Source organism: Centrocercus urophasianus, unplaced genomic scaffold, assembly GCF_019232065.1.
Source record: "Centrocercus urophasianus isolate 14NV4802_14NV808 unplaced genomic scaffold, USGS_Curo_1.0 seq_25, whole genome shotgun sequence".
Lineage (NCBI taxonomy): Eukaryota > Metazoa > Chordata > Aves > Galliformes > Phasianidae > Centrocercus > Centrocercus urophasianus.
In genome coordinates, this window is record NW_024884811.1 from 13684333 (window position 1) to 13704235 (window position 19903).

At 41.2% G+C, this 19903-nt stretch overlaps 2 protein-coding genes across 2 annotated transcripts; both read right to left on the reverse strand.

The window, feature by feature from the left end:
• Window positions 1-4217: 4217 nt before the first annotated feature.
• FBXO4 (F-box protein 4) lies at window positions 4218-13277 on the reverse strand. Its single transcript, XM_042826001.1, has 7 exons — window positions 13107-13277; window positions 12633-12868; window positions 10154-10374; window positions 9081-9156; window positions 8432-8610; window positions 7284-7459; window positions 4218-5382 (listed from the first exon to the last, which is right to left on the reverse strand). The coding sequence occupies exons 1-7, from the start codon at window positions 13275-13277 to the stop codon at window positions 5293-5295; spliced, it is 1149 nt and encodes a 382-aa protein (XP_042681935.1). The 3' UTR covers window positions 4218-5292.
• Window positions 13278-13482: 205 nt separating this feature from the next.
• CUNH5orf51 (chromosome unknown C5orf51 homolog) lies at window positions 13483-16402 on the reverse strand. Its single transcript, XM_042826002.1, has 6 exons — window positions 16330-16402; window positions 15877-15983; window positions 15370-15516; window positions 14853-14984; window positions 14526-14640; window positions 13483-13923 (listed from the first exon to the last, which is right to left on the reverse strand). The coding sequence occupies exons 1-6, from the start codon at window positions 16400-16402 to the stop codon at window positions 13634-13636; spliced, it is 864 nt and encodes a 287-aa protein (XP_042681936.1). The 3' UTR covers window positions 13483-13633.
• Between the last annotated feature and the right edge of the window lie 3501 nt (window positions 16403-19903).

Consider the following 19903-nt stretch of genomic DNA (forward strand, 5'->3'; position numbering starts at 1 on the left):
CTATAATCTTTTGGAAAACTTTGGGTGGTTTTTGTTGATGTTGTTGTTTTTGTGATTTTTTTTTTTGGGGGGGGGTGGGTGGGGGTGGGTGGGGAATTTGCTTTTCTGTTGTTTGCTTTGGTTTTGTTTTGTTTTTGTTTTCTTATATGCTGTTCTATAACTGCCTGTTTCTGCATCTGAGAAAAGAAAACCGGTGACTTGAAACTGCTGTCAGTTGAGCTGGTGCTCGCCGGCGGCTGCTGTAGATCAGTAGTGCCATCTAGAGGGATGCGGAGAGCTTGCAAGGAGGGGAAGGGTCCGCGCTTGCCCGCTTTGCGACCGCAAAGGGCCGCTCCAGGAGGAGCCGCAGACACTCGACGCTTACAGACAGCATCCTCGGTTACATCCACTGTAACTCATAAATATAAACATAGACAACACATTTTATTTTATTTGAAATATAAAAGATATTTTTGAGACATACTAGTATTCAAATTGTAGCTACTTTTGAAATTTAAGTCCTAAACTTTAGCAAAACCTTTGGCACTGTCTCCCACAGTATTCTTCTGGAGAAGCTGGCAGCCTGTGGCTTGGACAGATGCACTCTTTGCTGAGTAAAGAAATGTCTGCGTGGCCAGGTCCAGAGGGTGGTGGTGAATGGAGTTAATCCAGCCAGTGAACAGTCACAAGCAGTGCTCCCTAAGGGTCAGAACTGGGGCCTGTCCTGTTTAATGCCTTTGTTGGTGACCTGGATGAGGGCATTGAGTGCACCCTCCACAAGTCTGCAGACGACACCAAGATGGGAGGAAGCGTTGATCTGCCTGGGGTAGGAAGGCCCTACAGAGAGATCTGGGCAGGCGGGATGGCTGGGCTGAGGCCAAAGGGATCAAGTTCAACAAGAATGAGTGCCGGGTCCTGCACTTCAGCCACAACAACCCCAGGCAGCACTGTGGGCTTGGGCAGAATGGCTGTGTGGAGAAAAAGGAGCTGGGGGTGCTGGTCAGCGCTCAGCAATGTGCCCAGGTGGCCAAAAAGGCCAATGGCATCCTGGCTTGCATCAGAAAAAGCGTTGCCAGCAGGAACAGGGCAGTGATCAAACCCCTGTACTCAGCTCTGGTGGGGCTGCACCTCAAGTGCTGTGTGCAGTTTTGGGCCCCTCGCTATAAGAAAGACATTGAGGCTCTGGAGTGTGTTCAGAGAAGGACAACAAAGCTGGTGAGGGGTCTGGAGCATAAGTCTTATGAAAGGCATCTATGGAGCTGAAATTCTTTATTCTGGAGAAGAGGAGGCTTATGAGTGACCTTATCACTCTTCACAACCTGAAGAGAGGTTGTGATGAGGTGGCAGGCAGTCTCTTCTCCCATGTAGCTAGCTGTGAGAGATTATTCCTTTTGCAGCTTTGTCTCAAAGCTTGCTGAGGAACACAAGTGGACAAGTCCAGGAAAGTTCTGGTTGAAGTTGGAGAAATCTTTTGTGTGAAGATTTGGTGGCCAGAGGCAAGGAGAGAGAGATAGGTAGCAGCTTAATGGCTTGGAAGCAGTCTTTTGTGTGGGCTCATCTTGAGGGATATGGCCATCTCAGGGGTGCTGCACGTGACTCTTAGTGCGCAGGAATGCCATGTTGGCAGAAGAAGGAAGATAGAAAAGGGACCTACAACCAAGAGGTTAGGTGTCTGACGTCAGACGCCTCACAACATGACACCTACCTGCTGACAGACTCTCCTGGCCTGTTCCATCTGTACCAGCTTGCTGCCTAAGGCTGGCCACTCTGTGCGGCTCTCCCCTGCACTTTTGCTCCTGTATTGGCCTCGGACCATCAGAGCAGCGTGTAACGGGATGCTGCTGGATCTTGGTGGTGACTATCCCCGCTTTTTATAATTCTTACTTCTTTCCTCTTTCCTATCTTCCACTTTCCCTTCCCCATCACCCTAATTCATAGTAGACACTGCCTTCATTTTCTCTTAGTGACCAGGATTTGTAATAAACTGGTTGGACCAACATTTGAACTGTTGTTTCTTAATCTCAGATAGGGTATACATAATATCAAAGAATCTCCTCTCCCTCTGATAATCGGAGTGAGACACTAGCAGTAGGACTAGAGGGAATGGCCTGAAGTTGTACCAGATAAGATTCAGGTTGGATGTTAGGAAAAAATTCTTCTCTGAAGGAATAGTCAGACACTGGAATGGACTGCCCAGGGAGATGGTGGAGCCCTTGAGGTGCTCAAGAAACACTTAAATGCTGTACTGAGGAACATGGTTTAGTGGGAAATATTGGTGGTAGGTGGATGTTGAACTGGGTGATCTCAGAGGTCTTTTCCAATCTTGGTGGTTATACGATTCTATGAAACTTATGTGCATCATTACACTTGTAAGCTCACCAAAGTCCAGAGTTTACATAGTAATTGTTCTGCCTGAAATTTTAAAAAAACTGGATCTACACAAAATCTACAGCAATCTCTTCTGTGCAATAATCATTTGGCATGTGGCTTCTTAAATCATTCCATGGTTTATCTTTTGGCATCTGAGCTATTCATACGCGAAGCGCACACTCTTCTCCACATTTTCCACAGCTGTATCATAGAATGATAGCATTGGAAGGGACTCACAAGGATCACCAAGTTCAACTCCTGGCTCCACAGAGGTCCACCCAAAATTCAAACTCTATTTCTGAGAGCCTTACTTAAATGCCCCATGAACTGCAGCAGCTCAAGGCTATGCCCATTGCTCCAGGCAGGCTGTTCCATGCCCCCCGCCATGTGGTGCAGAGCTCTTCCCTAACCCCCATCCCTCCCCTGCACAGCTCCATGCTGTTCCCTCGGGCCCTGTCGCTGTCACGCAGAGCAGAGCCCGGCACTGTCCTCCACTCCCTGTGAGAAGCTGCAGCTGCCATCAGGCCTCCCGTCAGCTCCTCTGCTCTGGGCCCAGCACACAGGGCCTTCAGCCACTCCCCATGCACCTTGCCTCCCAGACCCTCCCCCATCTTTGTGGCCCTTCTTTGGACACACACTAAGAGTTGTGTGTCCTTTCTGTACTGTGGCACCCAAACCCACACCCGTTGCTGGAGGATAGGCTTCACAGTGTAGAGCGGAGCGGTACACCACCCTCCCTGGCATGGTCGCAGTGCTGGGCCTGCAGCACCCCAGGGTACAGTATTGTTCCACTGCAGCCATACAGGCTGTCCCACCAGCTCTGAAATTCCATTGATGCAGCTGCACAAACTTCCAATTTCCTCTGTCTGTCTCCTTTATAAACACTTAATTAAGTTACTGTAAATTAATTTAACCAAAGTCCTTTAGGTTAAGGAGAACTGTGTTTTCACATTATCTTGACCTTTTAAAATGATAATGAATAAGTGTCTGTTAATTAAATAATATTGTTCAATAATATTGTTTTCATTAATGGTTAACATGACAATGACAGCTTGTTACCTGTTACAGCAGCATGGCCGTAAACATTTGTGTATGTGCAGGTATGGGAGGGGGGTGTAATATAAAAGGAAAGAAGAATAGAAATGCCATTTTAAAAAAATAATTTATTTTTTAGAAAGTAGAAGGAGGATCTGACAGAAACAAACATTCATAGTATCTAACACAAAATCAGGATGCTGCATTCAAGTAGACAGATCACTACAGAATTATTGTGATTAGCAGGAAGTTCACATGCACCCACTGTGTGGAAATTTTTCTCCAGTTATCCATGTTTTGCATCCTATCTCAGAGGACAAAGTACACATACTCTATCAAAGCAGAGTTAGTTGCAGAATTAGTATTGTATGGCTTCCTGTAGATTTTCACTCCAAACATGCCCGGATATGAAATCAGGGTAAAGTCCAGAAAACTGAGTTAATACAGGATAAATATGCAAGAAAGTAAGACAACACTTCCATCTTTGTACTACTTCATTAAGAGAGAGGGATAATTCCTAAATGGAATGTTCCTGAAATAGCTGTGTTAAGCACAAACACATACCAGATAAAGGTAGTTATAGCTGTACTTACACCATGTAGCCATTTATCTATCTAGGCACTAAAAAGTTTTTCAAGACGACTGCATTTCTATGGAGAAAGGTAAAGAAAATAAACTACAAACAAAACAGAACAAATGCATTCATAGGCAAAAAAAAGCTAAGGGAAGTCTCTGAATATTCATTCAACAATTAAAAAAAAGTCTCCTTCTCTGGAGATGTTCCAGACCTGCCTGGATGCCTACCTGTGCGACCTGCTGTAGGGAACCTGCTTTGGCAGGGGGGTTGGACTCGATGATCTATGGAGCTCCCTTCCAACCCCTACAATTCTGTGATTCTGTGAAAAATTGTTTAAAAGGTGGAAGACCAGAAGCAGAACTATCTCAAAAGACAACAATACAAAAAAGCTACCATTCCAGATCTGAAGTGCTGTTTCCCTTTTTACAAAAATATTTCCAACTGTGTAGAAAATTTTAAGTCAAATATTTCACATCTGCAAATAGCAACAATTATTTGAGTAACTGACAGGTCCTTGAGCACTGAAAGATTAATCATTCCACTTAATATTCATTCATGGCAACATGTATGTCAGTTTAAACTAATTTATCTGCAGCAGAATGTTGAAGATGCTTAAGTGTTTTGTGGTGTACTGGCAAATAAGATGACAAACAAGAAACATGTGACTGACAGAAGGGATTTTACTTGTCCGTTTCTGCAAATTCTGATAATTCTCCCCTAAGCACTATTTCTTATCACAGAGTTAATTACTTCAGGGGAAGGAAAAAAAAAGGAGAGAAATATTCTGAAAAATATACTATTTATCTGTTAACCTACAAAAGATGAGCTAAGAGCAAGATAACAAGGTAGTGTATTTTCTTTGGTCAGACAACTGTCACTGCTGAGCTCTCTCTGAATTTATATTAACTAAATAAAATAACTAAAGGCGAGATGTGTGCAATGCGACTACGCTGATAAATTAACCTAGTGTTTGGTATATTTACAGAAAAGATTAGATTATCAGATATTCTCAGGAAAGATTGCACTCTGAAGGCCCTAGATTCAAAGAAGAAACTAACACAAAAACAAACAAACAAACAAACAAGCAAAAAAACCAAAACAACCAAACACCCAGATACCTTTATGAAGCCAATTCTTCATCAGCTGCAGGAACCCAAGAACCCTTACTTGTTCTTCTAATTAACAATGTTAATTTTTTTATGTGCATTGAAATATACGCTAGATTTTGTTTTAAATCTTCTTTCTGATATTTCTGACTCAGGATGACATTCCCATTTCGTGTGAATTTTAAAACACAGAAGTCTCTATACAGTAAAACAAAATAAGTTCAACTATTGTATATTTTTACAATCCGCTTCCTCCAAGAGCCATTCAATTCCACTTAGCAATCCACTTAAAGTTGCAGCTACAGTGTCCTGCACCTGTAAAAATAATAATATCACAGAATATTTTTTAAATCTCATATATTACAGTTAACAGGCAATGTAATCATATTTTAGCTGCACTCCATGTTTATCTTTAGAGTCAGAAATCTATCAAATTTACATTTTTACCACTCACTTCCAAACCCTTAGCACAAGTTTCCTGAAAGCAAGGTGCAAAATGAAAACATTTTTTAAAGAATTAATTATGAGATTCATTAGAAAAGCCCTGCATTCTTGATATTCTGGTGAATTTAATTTCAATTACTTCAATCGCTACTTGAGAACATTTTATTTACGTTACAGATGAGAAGCTACTTGAAAATCCCTCTAAAAAAATGTCAACACAATTCAATTACAATTCAAGATGTATTATTTCTTTTCAGATTTTGTAATGTATTATAAAGTGCCTATTACAGATGTTACACTGAAAAGAAAAAGCTTCTGAAGATTTTTCTTAAAGAAAGCAAAGGAAACAAATTGGGATTTCTTTTCCTACACAACATTATCAGAAAACAAGTTACACGTAACTGAGCCATAATGATAAATATTCCACTTGGCACACATGAAACAATTGGTCCAGCACTTCAGGCAAAAAAAAAAAAAAAAAAAAAAAGAATTGATTTGTCAAGAACTCAAGGTTCAACAGAAGGACCAGTTCTGTTCAACATTTCTATCTGTGATTTAGATGCAGAAGTGAAATACATTCTCAGTAAGTTTGCTGGAAAAGAGATGCAGATACCTTGAACCTCCAGACAATAATCAACAGTGTGAAGTTCAACAAAAGAAATGCAGGGAACTGCTCTTGGGAGAGAGCAATGCCAGACATAGGCACACATGGGAGTGGCTGGAAAGCGAGTCAGCAGGAAGGGATCTGGGCATGCTGGTGACAGCAGCTCAGCATGAGCCAGACAGCCAAATGGGCAAATCACATTGTTGAGGACACTGAACAGCACAGTCAGCCAGAAATGATGCTCCTGCTTCAGTTTTGGTGTGGCCTCACCTTGAATATTGTGTGCAGTTTAAAAAAAAAAAGGATGTTAAAGTACTTCACTATGACAGGGCTGGAAGGTACATCCTGTGAGAAATTGCTGAAAACACCTGAGTTGTCCAGATTGGATAAGAGAAGGTCAGGAGGTGACCTCATTGTAGTCTATAACTTTAGAGGAGGGGAAGTGGAGAGGGAGGTGCTGGACTCTGTTTCTGAGATGATAGGATGGGAAGGGCACAGATCTATGCCAGGTGAGGTTGACTGGGCATTAGGAAACGTTTATTCACCGTGAGGGTGGTATTCACCATGAGGCTGGAACAGGCCTCTGGGAGGGGTGCCTGATGCCTGCACCTGTCAGTGTTTAAGAGGCATTTGGATAATGCCCTCACTAAATATTTTAACTTTTGGCTAGCCCTGAAGAGATCAGACAGTTGGACTAGATGGTCTCCAAAGATTCCTTTCAGCTAAACCGACCAACCAAACTAGACTAAACAATTACATTTCTCTCAGTACATCATGCCAAACAAGTGATAATTAAGAGACTCATGAAAAACATCAGAGAAATCCATCCTATAGTTAAGGCTTTGGGTTGAGATTCAGAAAATTTAAATTCAAATTTAACTGAATTTTCCTTAATTCCTTTAAGACCAGCACTTCACACTTCTTTTCCGTTTTGGCTCCATCTGAAGCTTCTTGTGCGGACACCTGGCCAAACCACCTTTATGGTCAGCTTGGCTAATGCTTATCTTACAGGACCAGATACACTAAATTCTTCACTTAGGTGGAGTGCTTATATAGTATTGTTGAAAGCTGTACACTTTCTTATATAGGTACATTTCAGGAACTATAATGATCTTACATTACATTTGAGCCATCTAGAAACAGAAGATAAAGATTTAAAAGCAAGTACCATCCAGGGTCGAGGTAGCAGATTTAGTTGCAGCTGATGTGCCATACGAACACAAGGAATCCTTTCCACACCAAAATGAGAGACACAAGACAGAACTAGCAGAGGTCTGTTAGGAGGCCCAAGGGCTGGATCAATCATAGCCAAAATATGAGCCAGTTCCTCCTCACGATCATGCTCTAGGAAACAATTTTTAATAAATACATGAATATTAAATACACGTAAACCTCAAGGAGAACATTCATACATATTAATTTTCGATTGTTTTTAATTTTATTTATATATTTTTTCAAGTATATAAAACAATTTTCAGATATATATAATATAATTTTCAAATGCGCATTAATTTTCAGATACATAAGGTCTCAGAGTTGAGGAAAGAGGGCTGGAAGAAAGAGAGGCAAATTATCCAGTTTGCTACTCTCAAGGCTACATCATCCATCTTTATACCAAACTTAGGTGTTATTTAAAGAGCTCTATAAATTACACATACAGCTTAATCAAGTCCTTAACATCACAGTGTTTTCCAGGTACCCCGCAGAGTCCAAGACTACAACAAGCCACTGAGAAATACTGACACACTATACAGTCTGCAGCCTCAGTATAACTCTTATTTCCTGAATTAACACTTTTCGTCCATTTAAAGCTGATGTATGTAAAGACAATTAACATGATGCTTGTTTGGACTCGTCTTACTATATGACCATCCTGATCTGGATTAATTGCATCTTACACTGCAGCCTTTCTGGTGAAGGCTCTGTTTTCAGGCTGTTCCATCACTACTATCATTCCAGGTTTTCCTCCTTCCTAACCCCCAAGGTTTTTTGTTTTATTTCTGTTTAGTTTGTGTATATGTGTGTGTGTATATATTTAAATTCAAATCATTTACCAGATATAGCTTAAATAACTGCCTTACCAATGTTAATTATAACCAAATCCAGGGGACATAACCCCTCACAGGAAAATAATGGAAAGTGTTTAGGATAGGTAACCTCTGAGTAAGACCTGAAGAAACAGCACTAAAGTGAAGCAATCCGAAAATGGATTTTCATGTATTTCATTCTTTTCACAGATCTTTACGACATTCCAACCATCCGTAAAATACCATTCACAAAATATGAATTAAAACAAAAAAGAGAGAAGTTCCTTACTTCTATGAGCTTCTGCGTTAGCAACATAAATGAATCCATCAACTACTTCGCACACCCTTTTAACTTGAGCTATTACATTGTACTGCACAGCTTGTTGATTCCCTTCAGTGCTGTTCTCCTGGTAGAACATCTTATTCACAACAGAAGCTTGTTCTTCTCTCGCTCTCTTCCTTTCCACACTACAAGATATTAAAATATTTCAGTAGTCAGGTTAATTAAGTAGAGAATACAAAACAAAATCTAGGTAGCATAGTAAAGTGGAAGGAAAGTATTCTAAGCCACCAAAAATTTTCACTCCTCACCCATTTTTTCTACTGTATGTTTATAGATGACAAGCGATTTGTGAGATGCATATGAAAATATACCCGAAAAGACAAACTAGCATATGGTTATTGTCTTTTAAGGTATCAAGAGGGACAGGAGGACCTGTTATGTATAACAAATACGCATGATAAATATATAAAATTAGGGAAATAAGCTTATTACTTCCACATGAAAATGTAGCAGTTGAAGAAGGGAAGAGAAAGAGTAAAGATATGTATTGAAGTTTCAGTTTATAAGGAGTCACATTAAAAAAAAACAAAAAAACAAACAAGAGAAGTATGAAACAACTGAAAAATTGTGCTTTTCTGTGGAGAAGTAATCTTACCTGGTGGTTGAGTACAACGTCACAATGTTGAATTTTTGATTATTATTCATCTGAAAACTGACTCCTGATCCAATTCCTACAGGAAAGAAAGCATAAAAGATTACAAACACTTTGTCATCGAATACAATTAAGTTCCAGGTTGAAAAATGCAGTGGATACATACAAACATGCTGCTGCTAGGGGTAGTTTGCATACATTATTTCATGATGAAATTTTACACCTGCTCTAAATTGGCCACACAGACAGTTAATTTAACTAAAATAAGCAGCATTAGAAGAAAACAAGAAGGTATTTCCATACATTTAACATTTAGGGTCGAACCTAGAAAGCTAAGAGAGGAGTTAGACTTGTGTTTGTCACCCTAAACTAGCACAGAAAAGTTTCTGGACTATTTACAACAAATTTAATTGAAAATGAGAGAAAAAAGGTAACTAAGAAGTTCTATTTTCACACCATATTTTCACACCTCTTACAGTGATAATGTAATCATTCCAACTGTGCTGCGTTTAAATAAAGGAAATAAAGTTTTTGTGAGGTCTGGACGTAAGTGAAATTACAGACGTTAAAAAGAAAGTTTTTAAACTTTGTCAAAATTCCTTTTCATGGTCCTACAACTCTGGAGTTTACACTGTTTGACACTGGATGACTGAATCACATACATGATCAGTCTTGAATTCCTGCATAAAAAACACAAACCTAGTTTTTAACCACTTAACTGCAAGCAAGATCTAAAGGAAAATTTCTATTACCACAGCAATTCTGACATGGAATTTAGGATCAAAATAGAAAAAAATAACAAAATCTAGATACCTTTGATTTTTCTTTAATGAAATCATTACATTTACTGCAGCAACAATCTTATTCTAATGCTTATTGTATTTATCCTTTTGAATAAATACATGCAGAGAGTTTTTTGTTGTTTTGTTTTGTTGTTTTTTTTTTTTTTTAATCAGTATGCTTTTGAGTCTCAAGGGGAGCATTAAAAAAAATCTTTTTCCATTTCTCCCCTGCTTTTTGTTATATCTGTTCATAAAATTAAAATTAATACAAACAATAACCATCACTATCGTTACCATGAATTCGTCTTTGAGGTAAGCCAGCCACTAGCAGGATTTCTGGGCACGTCATCATCTTTTGTACTAAAGAGTCATCCAGCTCTTCCAAACCTGGCCCAAACATAGCAAAACGAGGTTCTGACTGAGTGACCAGCGATTGCAAAAAGGAAGCGACTGCACCATAGCGGGGGCGGCTTGATTTCAAACTTCTTCTGGTCTGGGGACAGCTTTTTTTATATCTGTGTTAAAATAGATGCAACTAGAAATTAAACACAAAATACAAAAGTGGTATTAATCAATAAACATTTATTTAGGCCCCACATTTCTCATGCTTTGTTACTTCTATAACTCAAGCAAAGGGTGAAAACACTGGTGAAAGTTCCAAACTGATGATTTCAGACATCACCATAAAGCAGGCAAAAGCATCAGTTCATCCAGATTCCAAACACCGACTTTTCAAACCTTTAATATAAATCTTATTGTTTATTAAAAAAAAAGGAAAATTAGAAACTCCAACACTGTGCATACAGCACTGTTAGGATAAGAGGTTGCATGGGGGCCTGGGCAGCCTGATCTAGTGGGTGGCAACCCTGCGTACTGTAGGGGGTTAGAGCTAGATGGTTTTAAAGGTCCCTTCCAACCCAACCCATTTTGTGACACAATGGCAATCAGTGACAGATGGTTTCAAATATATGATGTTCTTAAGTATTCAGACCTAAGAACATTTAAATCCTATGTTCAAAATCAGAAATATGTTTTACTTCACATTCAGAGTACCTCTTTCCCATCCAAAGTGAGGATGCAGGGCAAAAAGACTGTAGAGTCTTAGTGCACTTCTTCATGAAGCAAGTTTCATGAAATCATCTTGGGAAAAAGTAACTGCAAATGAAAAACTTTTACTGCAAAGTAACTGAAGTTTAAAAAACCACAACTGAATAATCTGTTTGTCACAGAGTTTTTGTTCAGTCATCCAAACACACTATAGAGGTTTCTGTGATTTTAAACTACACTACTTCTAATCACAGACTTTATCTTTTAGCCAGTAATCAACAGAACTAAAACAGTACTACTTGTTATTCCATGCACTCTCAATATTTACTTTTTTTTTTTTTCCTCCTAAGTCTTGAAAATAAAATACAAAAAGCATAAGAATCTAGACTGGCTTGAATTAGAAGAGACCTCAAGGACCAACCAGTTCCAACCCTGCCACCATAGGAAGGATCACCATCCATTAGATCAGGTTGCTCAGAGCCCCACCTAACCTGGCCTTGAACACCTCCAGGAATGGGACATCCGCAGCTTCTCTGTTCAACCTGTGCCTCACCATCCTCTAGTGTAATCCTCCCCTCTTGTAAACGCTCTTCAAATACTGCCACAGCCTTCTCCTCTCCAGGCTGAACAAGCTGAGCTCCCTCAGCCATTTTTCACAGGAGAGGTGCTCCAGCTCTCCAGTCATCTTCCCAGCTCTCCTGTGGATCTGGTCCAACAGTTCCACATCTTTCTTGTGCTGGGGCCGCCAGGCCTGGATGCAGTACTGCAAGTGGGGCCTTACAAGGGGAGAACAGAGGGGGACAATCATCTCCCTTTTCCCTCTGACCACACCTCTTTTGTTGCAGAGCAGGATTCTGTTGGCCAACTAGGCCACAAGTGCACAGTGCTGCCTCGTGTTCAGCTTTCCATCCACCAGAACCTGAAGACCATGTCCACAGGGGTGCTCTCAATGAGTTCCATCTCCAGCTTGTGGAGAAACATATACCTGGGACTGCCCTAACCAAAACGCAGTACCACACACTTGGCCTCGTTGAACCTCGTTAGGTTCTCATAGTCCCACTTTTCAAGCTTGTTCAGGTCCCTTTGGATACCATCGCCCCCTTTTGACTGCATCAAACACACGCTCAGCTTGGTGTCATCATCAAACTTGCTAAGAGTAGACTCAGTCCCACTGTCTATGTCACTGGTAAAGATGTTGAATAGCACTGGTCCCAAGATGGACCCATGGGGGATAGCACTTGTGAACAGCCTCTATAGTCAAGACCACAATGCCCTGGCTGTGACCTTCCAAACAGTTATCCACAGAATAGTCCAATCTCTGGCTTGAAGAGACCCATATCTCTCTAATTCAGAGATAAGGAATAATCATTAGTTTTGCTGTATTTGAAATACTTTTTAGTACTTTTATTATGAGTGTACTTTTCCATTGTACTTAAGAACATTTTCATCAACATCACCAGGATTTGCAGCTTCTCCTGTTTTCCTGTGGTATAGTTTACAAAAACCTCTGCTTTCTCAAAGCATCTTACATCCTGCTGAATTCCAAACTGACCAAACTGTCATACAACAGGAAATCAGATTTCCAAAACAGGCAATGGGTTTAACAACCATCAACATTTATTCAGTATCATCTTACCACACAATCTTTCTACTGTAAATATAAAACCTGTCTGTGGGCTGCTGTGCAGGGCTTGTGAATAGTATCAGAGAACAGAGAAATACTTACGCTGCCATATAATCATACAGGGTTTCATCGCTGACTTGTGAAAAGGCTTTATTAAAAATTTCTGCAGCTGGGAGAGATTTCCAATCAACAGATGTCCAAATCGGGAGATCCCGCAGGAGAAAATTCCTCCACAGCAGGGGGTCCTGCACAGCCACCCTCCAGTAACAACTCGTGCACCCCAAGCGGCACAGGTCTTGGGGAGAGAGGAAGGACATGATATACAGCTGCACGTCGATCTGCAAACAACCACAGCAGGGGGTTAGCGCTCCGGGAGCCCGACAAACCGAGCGGCGCAGAGGGAGAGTAGGACACGGGTGCCGCGCATCATGGTGCGTTATCCCTGCTGCCCGATGCGGAAGGCCTAGAGACCGCGGAGTCTTTCCCTTGCTGCAGCAAGGAATTTGGGTTATTCACGCACACCGCGCCCTTACGCGGTCCCGCGCAGCGCCGGAGAAGAAGGAGGGTCTCGCTCACCGGCAGCGCCTGCAGGGCGCTCACTTCCTCCGCCGCCTCCTCGGCGCCGTCTGTGGAGCCCGGCTCGGCGGCCGCCGCACCCCTCTCCCGGCTGCCCCGCACCCAGCGCTCCCGCAGCCCGCGCAGGCGGCCGCGCACCGCCGCCTCCAGCCCGCCGCGCTCCGCCGCCATACCGCCGCGCTCCGCCGTCAGCCGCACCGCGGCCGGAGGCGGCGCCCGCCCGGGGCACGGAGGAGGACACGCCGCCGCGGCCAGCGTGGAGTTTGCGCCGTCAGCAGGCCCGCGAGGAACGTCACCCGCGATTCGATGGGGCTCTTGAACGGTGACGCGTTCCAGAAGCACTACCGCACAGCACTTTGGACCGCCGTGCCGCGCGTTCTTTGAACTCGTGCTTTAATGCAACTTAGCATACATTCTGTACGAGCAGGCAGGCTCGAGGCACAGCAGGTCCCAGCCTGGAGCAGACAGTCATCCTATGAGCGCTCGTCACACAGCGAGCAGCTTCCGACAGAGCAACAGCGACAATTCTAACTGTGGGTTTTCCTGAGGTAACATAGCATCTGGTTTGCACTTGTTGTGTTCCATCCTTGGTCTTTTAAAGGTCCCTCACACACAGCAATGTACTTTGTTAACATGGTTTTGCCCAGCTCTCGGAAATCCACCAGTGCACCCTGTGATCTGCAGCCCAGCTCACTGCCAGACACTGAGTTCATCATCTTGAGGTTCTCCTGCTTTCCCTCTCTACAGTATTTCAGTCCCCAGTAGCACATTTCTCCACTGTACATCATGGCCAGTAAGTGCGTGTCACTAAATATACCTGCAAAACACAATTTAGATCAGGTATTTCATTCTTCTCTTGTGAACAAATATACAGTTTGTTACTTTTTTCTAGTAACACAGTAATCAATGCTGACAAAGGCAACCTAAGCCTATTTGAGAGGTAGACTAAAGCACACATTTCTACAATTGTATGACTGAAGCTCCCCAGAAGAGAATGTGTCTTGCTCACTACTTCACCCACTTCGCCCTTTCATAATATTTAAATATTTAAGATGGGCATATAAATACTCTGCTAATTGTGTTTGCCTATTTATCCAAGAGAAGTTCCATATTTCTTTAAATGCTGGTATGGTGAGGTATATTCATACTAGAGTACTTACGAGCCTTTCAAGTCCAGCAAAAAGATGCTATTTGAGCATTAACATTTGAACATTTTAAGCAGTAGCAGTACTTCTGCCTACTTCTCTCATATCTGTTTGGTTGTTTGTTTTTTTGTTTGTTTGTTTGCTGCTTTTGTTCTAAAAAGTGAGTCTTTGAATGCAAATGAAATTTAAAAAAAACAAACATAATAGAGATTTCATAAAGTGGAGCAGTTACAGGTGTGTGCTGTATTTTTTATTTTATTTTATTTTTTTTTACCTTCACTGAGTAGTCTAGCTGTGTCTTTATCTTGAAGTGAGACATCTCCATCTAAATGAAGAGGGCATCTAAAGCTAAGCATCTTCATCAGGTAATGAACTCCATCATTAAGACACTGAATATAGTTTAAAAGACAAGGAAAAAAATTAGATAAATTCTCATTAATTTAATGATAGCCAGAAATACTTCCAGATACGAATTTCCTCAGTCTTATTTTAAAGGAGGAAAAAAAAAAAAAAAAAAAAAGTTTTAAAAGAGAAAAGTCATGCTTTTAACTGTACTTACATGCACTCATACCCTCAGAGCACTTCACAAAATCTCCTTTACCTTTTTAAATAAAGCAACGTTTCCTCTCATCCATTCGCTCCTTTCTTTTGCTCTATGGCAATACATGTATAACAGGGCTCCTTTTCTCCAGTAAAGACATTCTACCAAGTCTGTACTAAGGATGTTGACAGGCTGAAATAAAATCCAGCAAACTGTGATAAGCCAAAAAATAAGCCATCTGAGCTATCACATACACACTCACGCATGCATACATGTTAAACGTCCGTCTTTAAAGGCTGTGCTTAACAACAGTGCTCAGTCATATGTCCAGTACTTTGCATTTATGTTGTCAAAAGTGTCTGAAATCAGGAAATGTTAGTAAGGAAAATTCTCGGAACACAAGTTACTTAAAAAATTATTTTCAGGAATCATTATTTAAATACAGCTAAAAAGTATTTGTGTTGGGAAAAATTTAAGATCATTGGAGAAAAAAAACCAAGTGCTACTACCCAAATCAGATTTTTGATTTTTAAGTAATAAATAGTTAATTCTCTGGATGAATAATGTTAGTACTCACTTCTTCATTTACGCTGCATTCCCTCACTAAGTCTTCTGGGTCTGAAAGAATACAGATAAGTTCTTTAACTTTTTGTAATGAAGATTCCCCTGCAAAATCTTCATCCACAAGCTGGCTTTCCTCAAAATAGGTAATGTCTAGGACAGCCTATGGAAGCAAGAAGATACACAATGTGAAAATACCACCAGCAAACTAATCAGATGGTAGTGTACAGTAACAAGCGCACACTTGTGACAGTTTGTAAAGGATTACAATTTTAAAGTAATCCTTAATTTTAAAAAGTAACCAGTTAAAAGTATGGTTGTTTGCAGTTGAGGTAACTCTTCCTGTCTCTTTATGTCCTACATGTCAATTCTTAACTCATCTCCCAAACCAAATAAAAGCAGACTGGCATTTTATGTGCTCTGTGTTACCACACATGCTAGGTGACACAGATCAGTTCCTGCTGTACCCTACCCTTCTCCCACACACCAAAAGCAGGCAGTTAACGTGCTTCGTATGCACTACCTGTGTGTAAAGCTGTAGAATCGTGGAATGATGTGCTTTCTCTTTCCCTTCTTTACAGAGGTCCTTCAGTCTCTCCAGAGCAGCAGAGCCCTTTGCTAAGAAGATACCTGAAGAAGAACACAGTGCCCCCTTAGCAGGGTCAGCCCTCGTGATGCGTGCAGCGGCAGATAACGCGCAGCTCTCTAGGAGGCTCTGCGCTGCTCGCCCTGCCGTCACCGACCGGAGGGCCCCGCGGGCAGCACCACACAGCGCACGGGCACAGCGGCCGCCTCGGTGCCACACAGGGGCGGGCTTCAGCCTCACCACCCGCTCAACAAAGCGGCCTCAAAGTTCAGGGGACCGCGGTCTCGCCCCGGGCCCTGACTCCTTATTGGCGGGAGGGCGGTGCCCTCAGCGGCTCGCCGGGGACGAAGGAAACGGCCTCCCTCTCTACTCCCTACGGCCGCCCCTCACCATCGCCGCCCGCTCCCCTCGGCGCCTCCAGCCGCCGGCCCAGCGCCTCCAGCCGCGGCCCCAGCGCAGACATCGCGTTCCCCGCCTCGGCCATCCCCCGCCGCCCGCGCTCGTCACCGCGCTCGGCACCGCGAGACGCTGAGGCTACGGGGCGCCGCCATAACCGCAGCGGCAGCGCCGTGCGCACGCGCAGCAGCTCCGGCGGACCGTGCCTTCTCTCGGGAGCTGTGGGGGATGGAGCCGCGGGGTGGCGCTACACGCTTTCCCGCCGTCAGTACGTCATGGCGGCGGCGCAGCGCTCGGGCTGTGCGGGTGTCGTTTCCGCCTGGCGATCTCCTTGCAAGCTGCGTGGTGCTCGTTCTGACAGTTATATAGCTCATCTCCCACTGCTGTACCCCCGAAGCATGGCTGCGCTTCGCCGCGGTGTCTGTAACAGAGCACCGCTGTTTGTGTACAGGCATGGATGCTTTTGCTGTTGAGTGAGTTATATGCCATACAGTAGTGCAGTCAAACAGATCAAACGCAATGCAAAAGCAAAACCAAAAGGAAAAAAATAATAATTTCGAGATTAGATCTCTTAGTGTTTTTGTGTATCCTGTTATTTAGTCCAGCACAGTCCACACCCAAATACATATTTTCATCTAAAGAACATCTGCCTTAATACTGAAAGTACTAAGGTAAATAACTGCATTAGAGGAGACAGGGCTTCATGCTTTAAATGAAATGCAGTAGTTTCCACACTGTCAGTTTTGGGACTGAGAAATGGCTGTGTGTTGGTAAATTGCCTTCAGGTTCTTCAGATTGCTTCTCCCTTACTCCTGCTATGATTCTCATTTCAACATCCAGCTGTGACTTACGTTGCTCTCTTATTGACTTTTTTTGTTGGCAAATGAGCCTTTAATAGGGAAGGAGATATCATCTGATCTTTCAAGGTGTCACTTTTGGAGAAGCAAACAAACAAAATTAAAATGGCTGTGTGTTGACTTAATTGACAAAGGAAGCGGTATTGTTCCTCTGCCTGTACTCAGGCACTGCAGCTTATTCTACAAGTACCTGTTCCAAAACTGAAGGTATATGATTTTGTCCAAAAACTATTATCCAATGTTTCTTTAAATATGCTGTAGAATCTGTTTTTGACTTTTCTTGACAGTGGCTTGACTGAAAGAGATGATTCTGTTAATAGCAACCTGGCAAAACAGAAACTGCTACAAATTGAGAGAAGAAAAAATGCCTTCTCCAAGCTTTATTCCCTCTGGCAGGAAACCCCCAAGCTGTGTGTTGAACCTTATAGAGCTATGATGCTAGTATTCCCCATGCACCTTGCAGAGCACTTTGTTCGAAGGACTGATAAAAGAACAGATGTCTGATTATTTGAGAGAACAATTATTTCAATTTGCTTTATGTTTTGGTTTTGCCTAGAACTTGTTTTAGATAAAAGCCCCTAGATAAAAGCCATTTAGACAAATGCTGGCAATCTTTGAAGACTGTGTCTTGATTTGGGGTTTTCTACTTCTTCCCCTTCTTTTCAGGGTTGGAAAATAGTAAAATTTAGTTTCTCCAAGTTTTCTACAAAGTTAGTTGCATCCTTTCATTTTTTTTTTTCTATATGTTCAAGAAAAATATTATTTCTAGGTGTCTCCCAACACAAATCTTACTGAAGCAAAAAGGCTTTTCTCTATAGAATTGTTTTAGGGAATTGTTATAGTGTGATAAAAGAAGTTTCGAGTAAATGCATTTATCCAGTATTTGTGATAATTTGCTTTCTAGTGCTTCCTAATTTGGAAGATGCTGTTACTAGTAAGATGTTGGCTATTTAAAAACGGGCTCTGTTCTTACACTGGTGGAACCACAACCAAAAGCTTCACAGTATGTACAGTTGTGGCTCATGCCACATACATAAATAATAATTACAGCTGTCATTTTTGTCTCAGAAATTTGTAGTTCCAAAATATTCAGTAGGTTCTGTTCTCATTGGGTATGCATTTTTTCTCATATCTATTTGCCACAGTAAATTCTACTGCTTTTTTTTTTCTTCCAAATCAGTGCTAATACTCTTTAGTCCTTCTGAAATTTGTTTGTAAATGTGCATGCTGCTAGAGAAACACACTGGTTGTAACTGGTTACCAGTAAAGAATTATTTTTGTCCTGTGGTTTTCTGGCAATATTGGCTAACTATCCTGATAAATGTAATTGGGAAAGTGGGCTAGCCTGAGATCTTTGAATATCTGAAATCTATGAATATATCAGAACAACTGTCTTGAATGTGTGTAATCTGTGTTGCTTTAGAAGTGGTGACCTCTTTTATTTCTGGAAGCTAAAGAAATTAGAGATAACTATGTGGTTCCTCTCTATACTTAGTATTACCCCCACTAATTTTTAAAAAGAGGAACTGGAAAACCATGTAGTAAGAAAATGCTTGTTTTCATTTAAAAGTACAGAAATATCCCAGTAAATAATTTGCATAGCAATGAATTTTACACTTTCATCATTACAAGCAGTCTCAAGAACTTTGAAGTTTTCCAGGCTGTGCAAATTTTCTTGAGCTATGACACATAAATTGGGTGATAAAGAAGTCGTTCTGATTTTTGGTGAAAATATGTGTACTTTGATTGTATATTTTAATAGTAACTAGTGATGGAGGTACCACTGAATGGTCTGTTTTGATCACAAACTGACTTTTCTTCAAAATATCCCTTACCCAGCAATTCCTAGCAGTTTAAAAGTCCATGGTCAAAATTTGGCTTTGAAATGAACAGCAAATACATTAAAACAGATATACTGATTTCAGTTTAGAGCAGCATGCTTTAAATTCTGTAGTATCTGGGAAAGTTTATAATGCAGTAACTTGTAAGTATCAGAGAGTGACAGTAAATTACTATAATTTCCATGAGTAGTTAGCATTCATGTGCCTCTCCAGAATCAATATATTTCAGATCCATTGAAATAAGTACTCAGTTTTACTACAAATAATATGTCAGATTTTTGTAATATTTGTAAGGTAATTTGTAAGCTGTCTCTGATTTAAATGTAATAATAATAACTGAGAAAAATATGAGTTGATTTAGTAATGGCTGGATAGGCTATGAGCTTCTAATAGAAACTGTACTTGATTTCTGATTAATTACTAAAGTTTGGTGTATATTTGTAAAGTGTTGGGTAGGAATGGCAAAGTTTCATGAGGAAATCAATGAGAAATGACTCACCTTTGGGCTTTGATTAATTAATTAATTTCAATTAAAAAGATTACACACTTCTAAAATGTGCAAAAACAGTGATAACCTAAATTAAAGGCAAATACAATTGCACTGTTTTAGTGTGAGTTCAGAATTTGTGTGTGCAGTGGGAATTAGGCTAGTTTATCTGCCTTGTGAAGGACAGTATTCTGGTAAGTTGTATCTCTAATAACTGATGTGGGTTTAAATAATAAAGGTTTGCTCAAAATATGTTACTTTAGTTCAGTCTTGGATCGTTTTGCACCATCTGATGACCTTTAGTGAGTAAAGAGGCAAGTGGATGTGTCAGTTTCTCAATCTGTTTTTCAGGTCACATAGACAAAGCTGCCTCGGTAAAGATT

What these genes read in the sequence shown, in the direction of transcription:
- FBXO4 (XM_042826001.1), bottom strand. Translation starts at nt 13,277, where the DNA reads ATGGCGGCGGAGCGCGGCGGGCTGGAGGCGGCGGTGCGCGGCCGCCTG. An exon ending in GCGCCCTGCAGGCGCTGCCG is followed by an intron (nt 12,869 to 13,106) that starts GTGAGCGAGACC and finishes GGTTGTTTGCAG; the next exon opens with ATCGACGTGCAGCTGTATAT. An exon ending in ACCTCAAAGACGAATTCATG is followed by an intron (nt 9,157 to 10,153) that starts GTAACGATAGTG and finishes TCTTTCCTGTAG; the next exon opens with GAATTGGATCAGGAGTCAGT.
- CUNH5orf51 (XM_042826002.1), bottom strand. Translation starts at nt 16,402, where the DNA reads ATGTCTGCGCTGGGGCCGCGGCTGGAGGCGCTGGGCCGGCGGCTGGAG. An exon ending in GAGGGGAGCGGGCGGCGATG is followed by an intron (nt 15,984 to 16,329) that starts GTGAGGGGCGGC and finishes GTTCTTCTTCAG; the next exon opens with GTATCTTCTTAGCAAAGGGC. An exon ending in TTCTACAGCTTTACACACAG is followed by an intron (nt 15,517 to 15,876) that starts GTAGTGCATACG and finishes TTGCTTCCATAG; the next exon opens with GCTGTCCTAGACATTACCTA.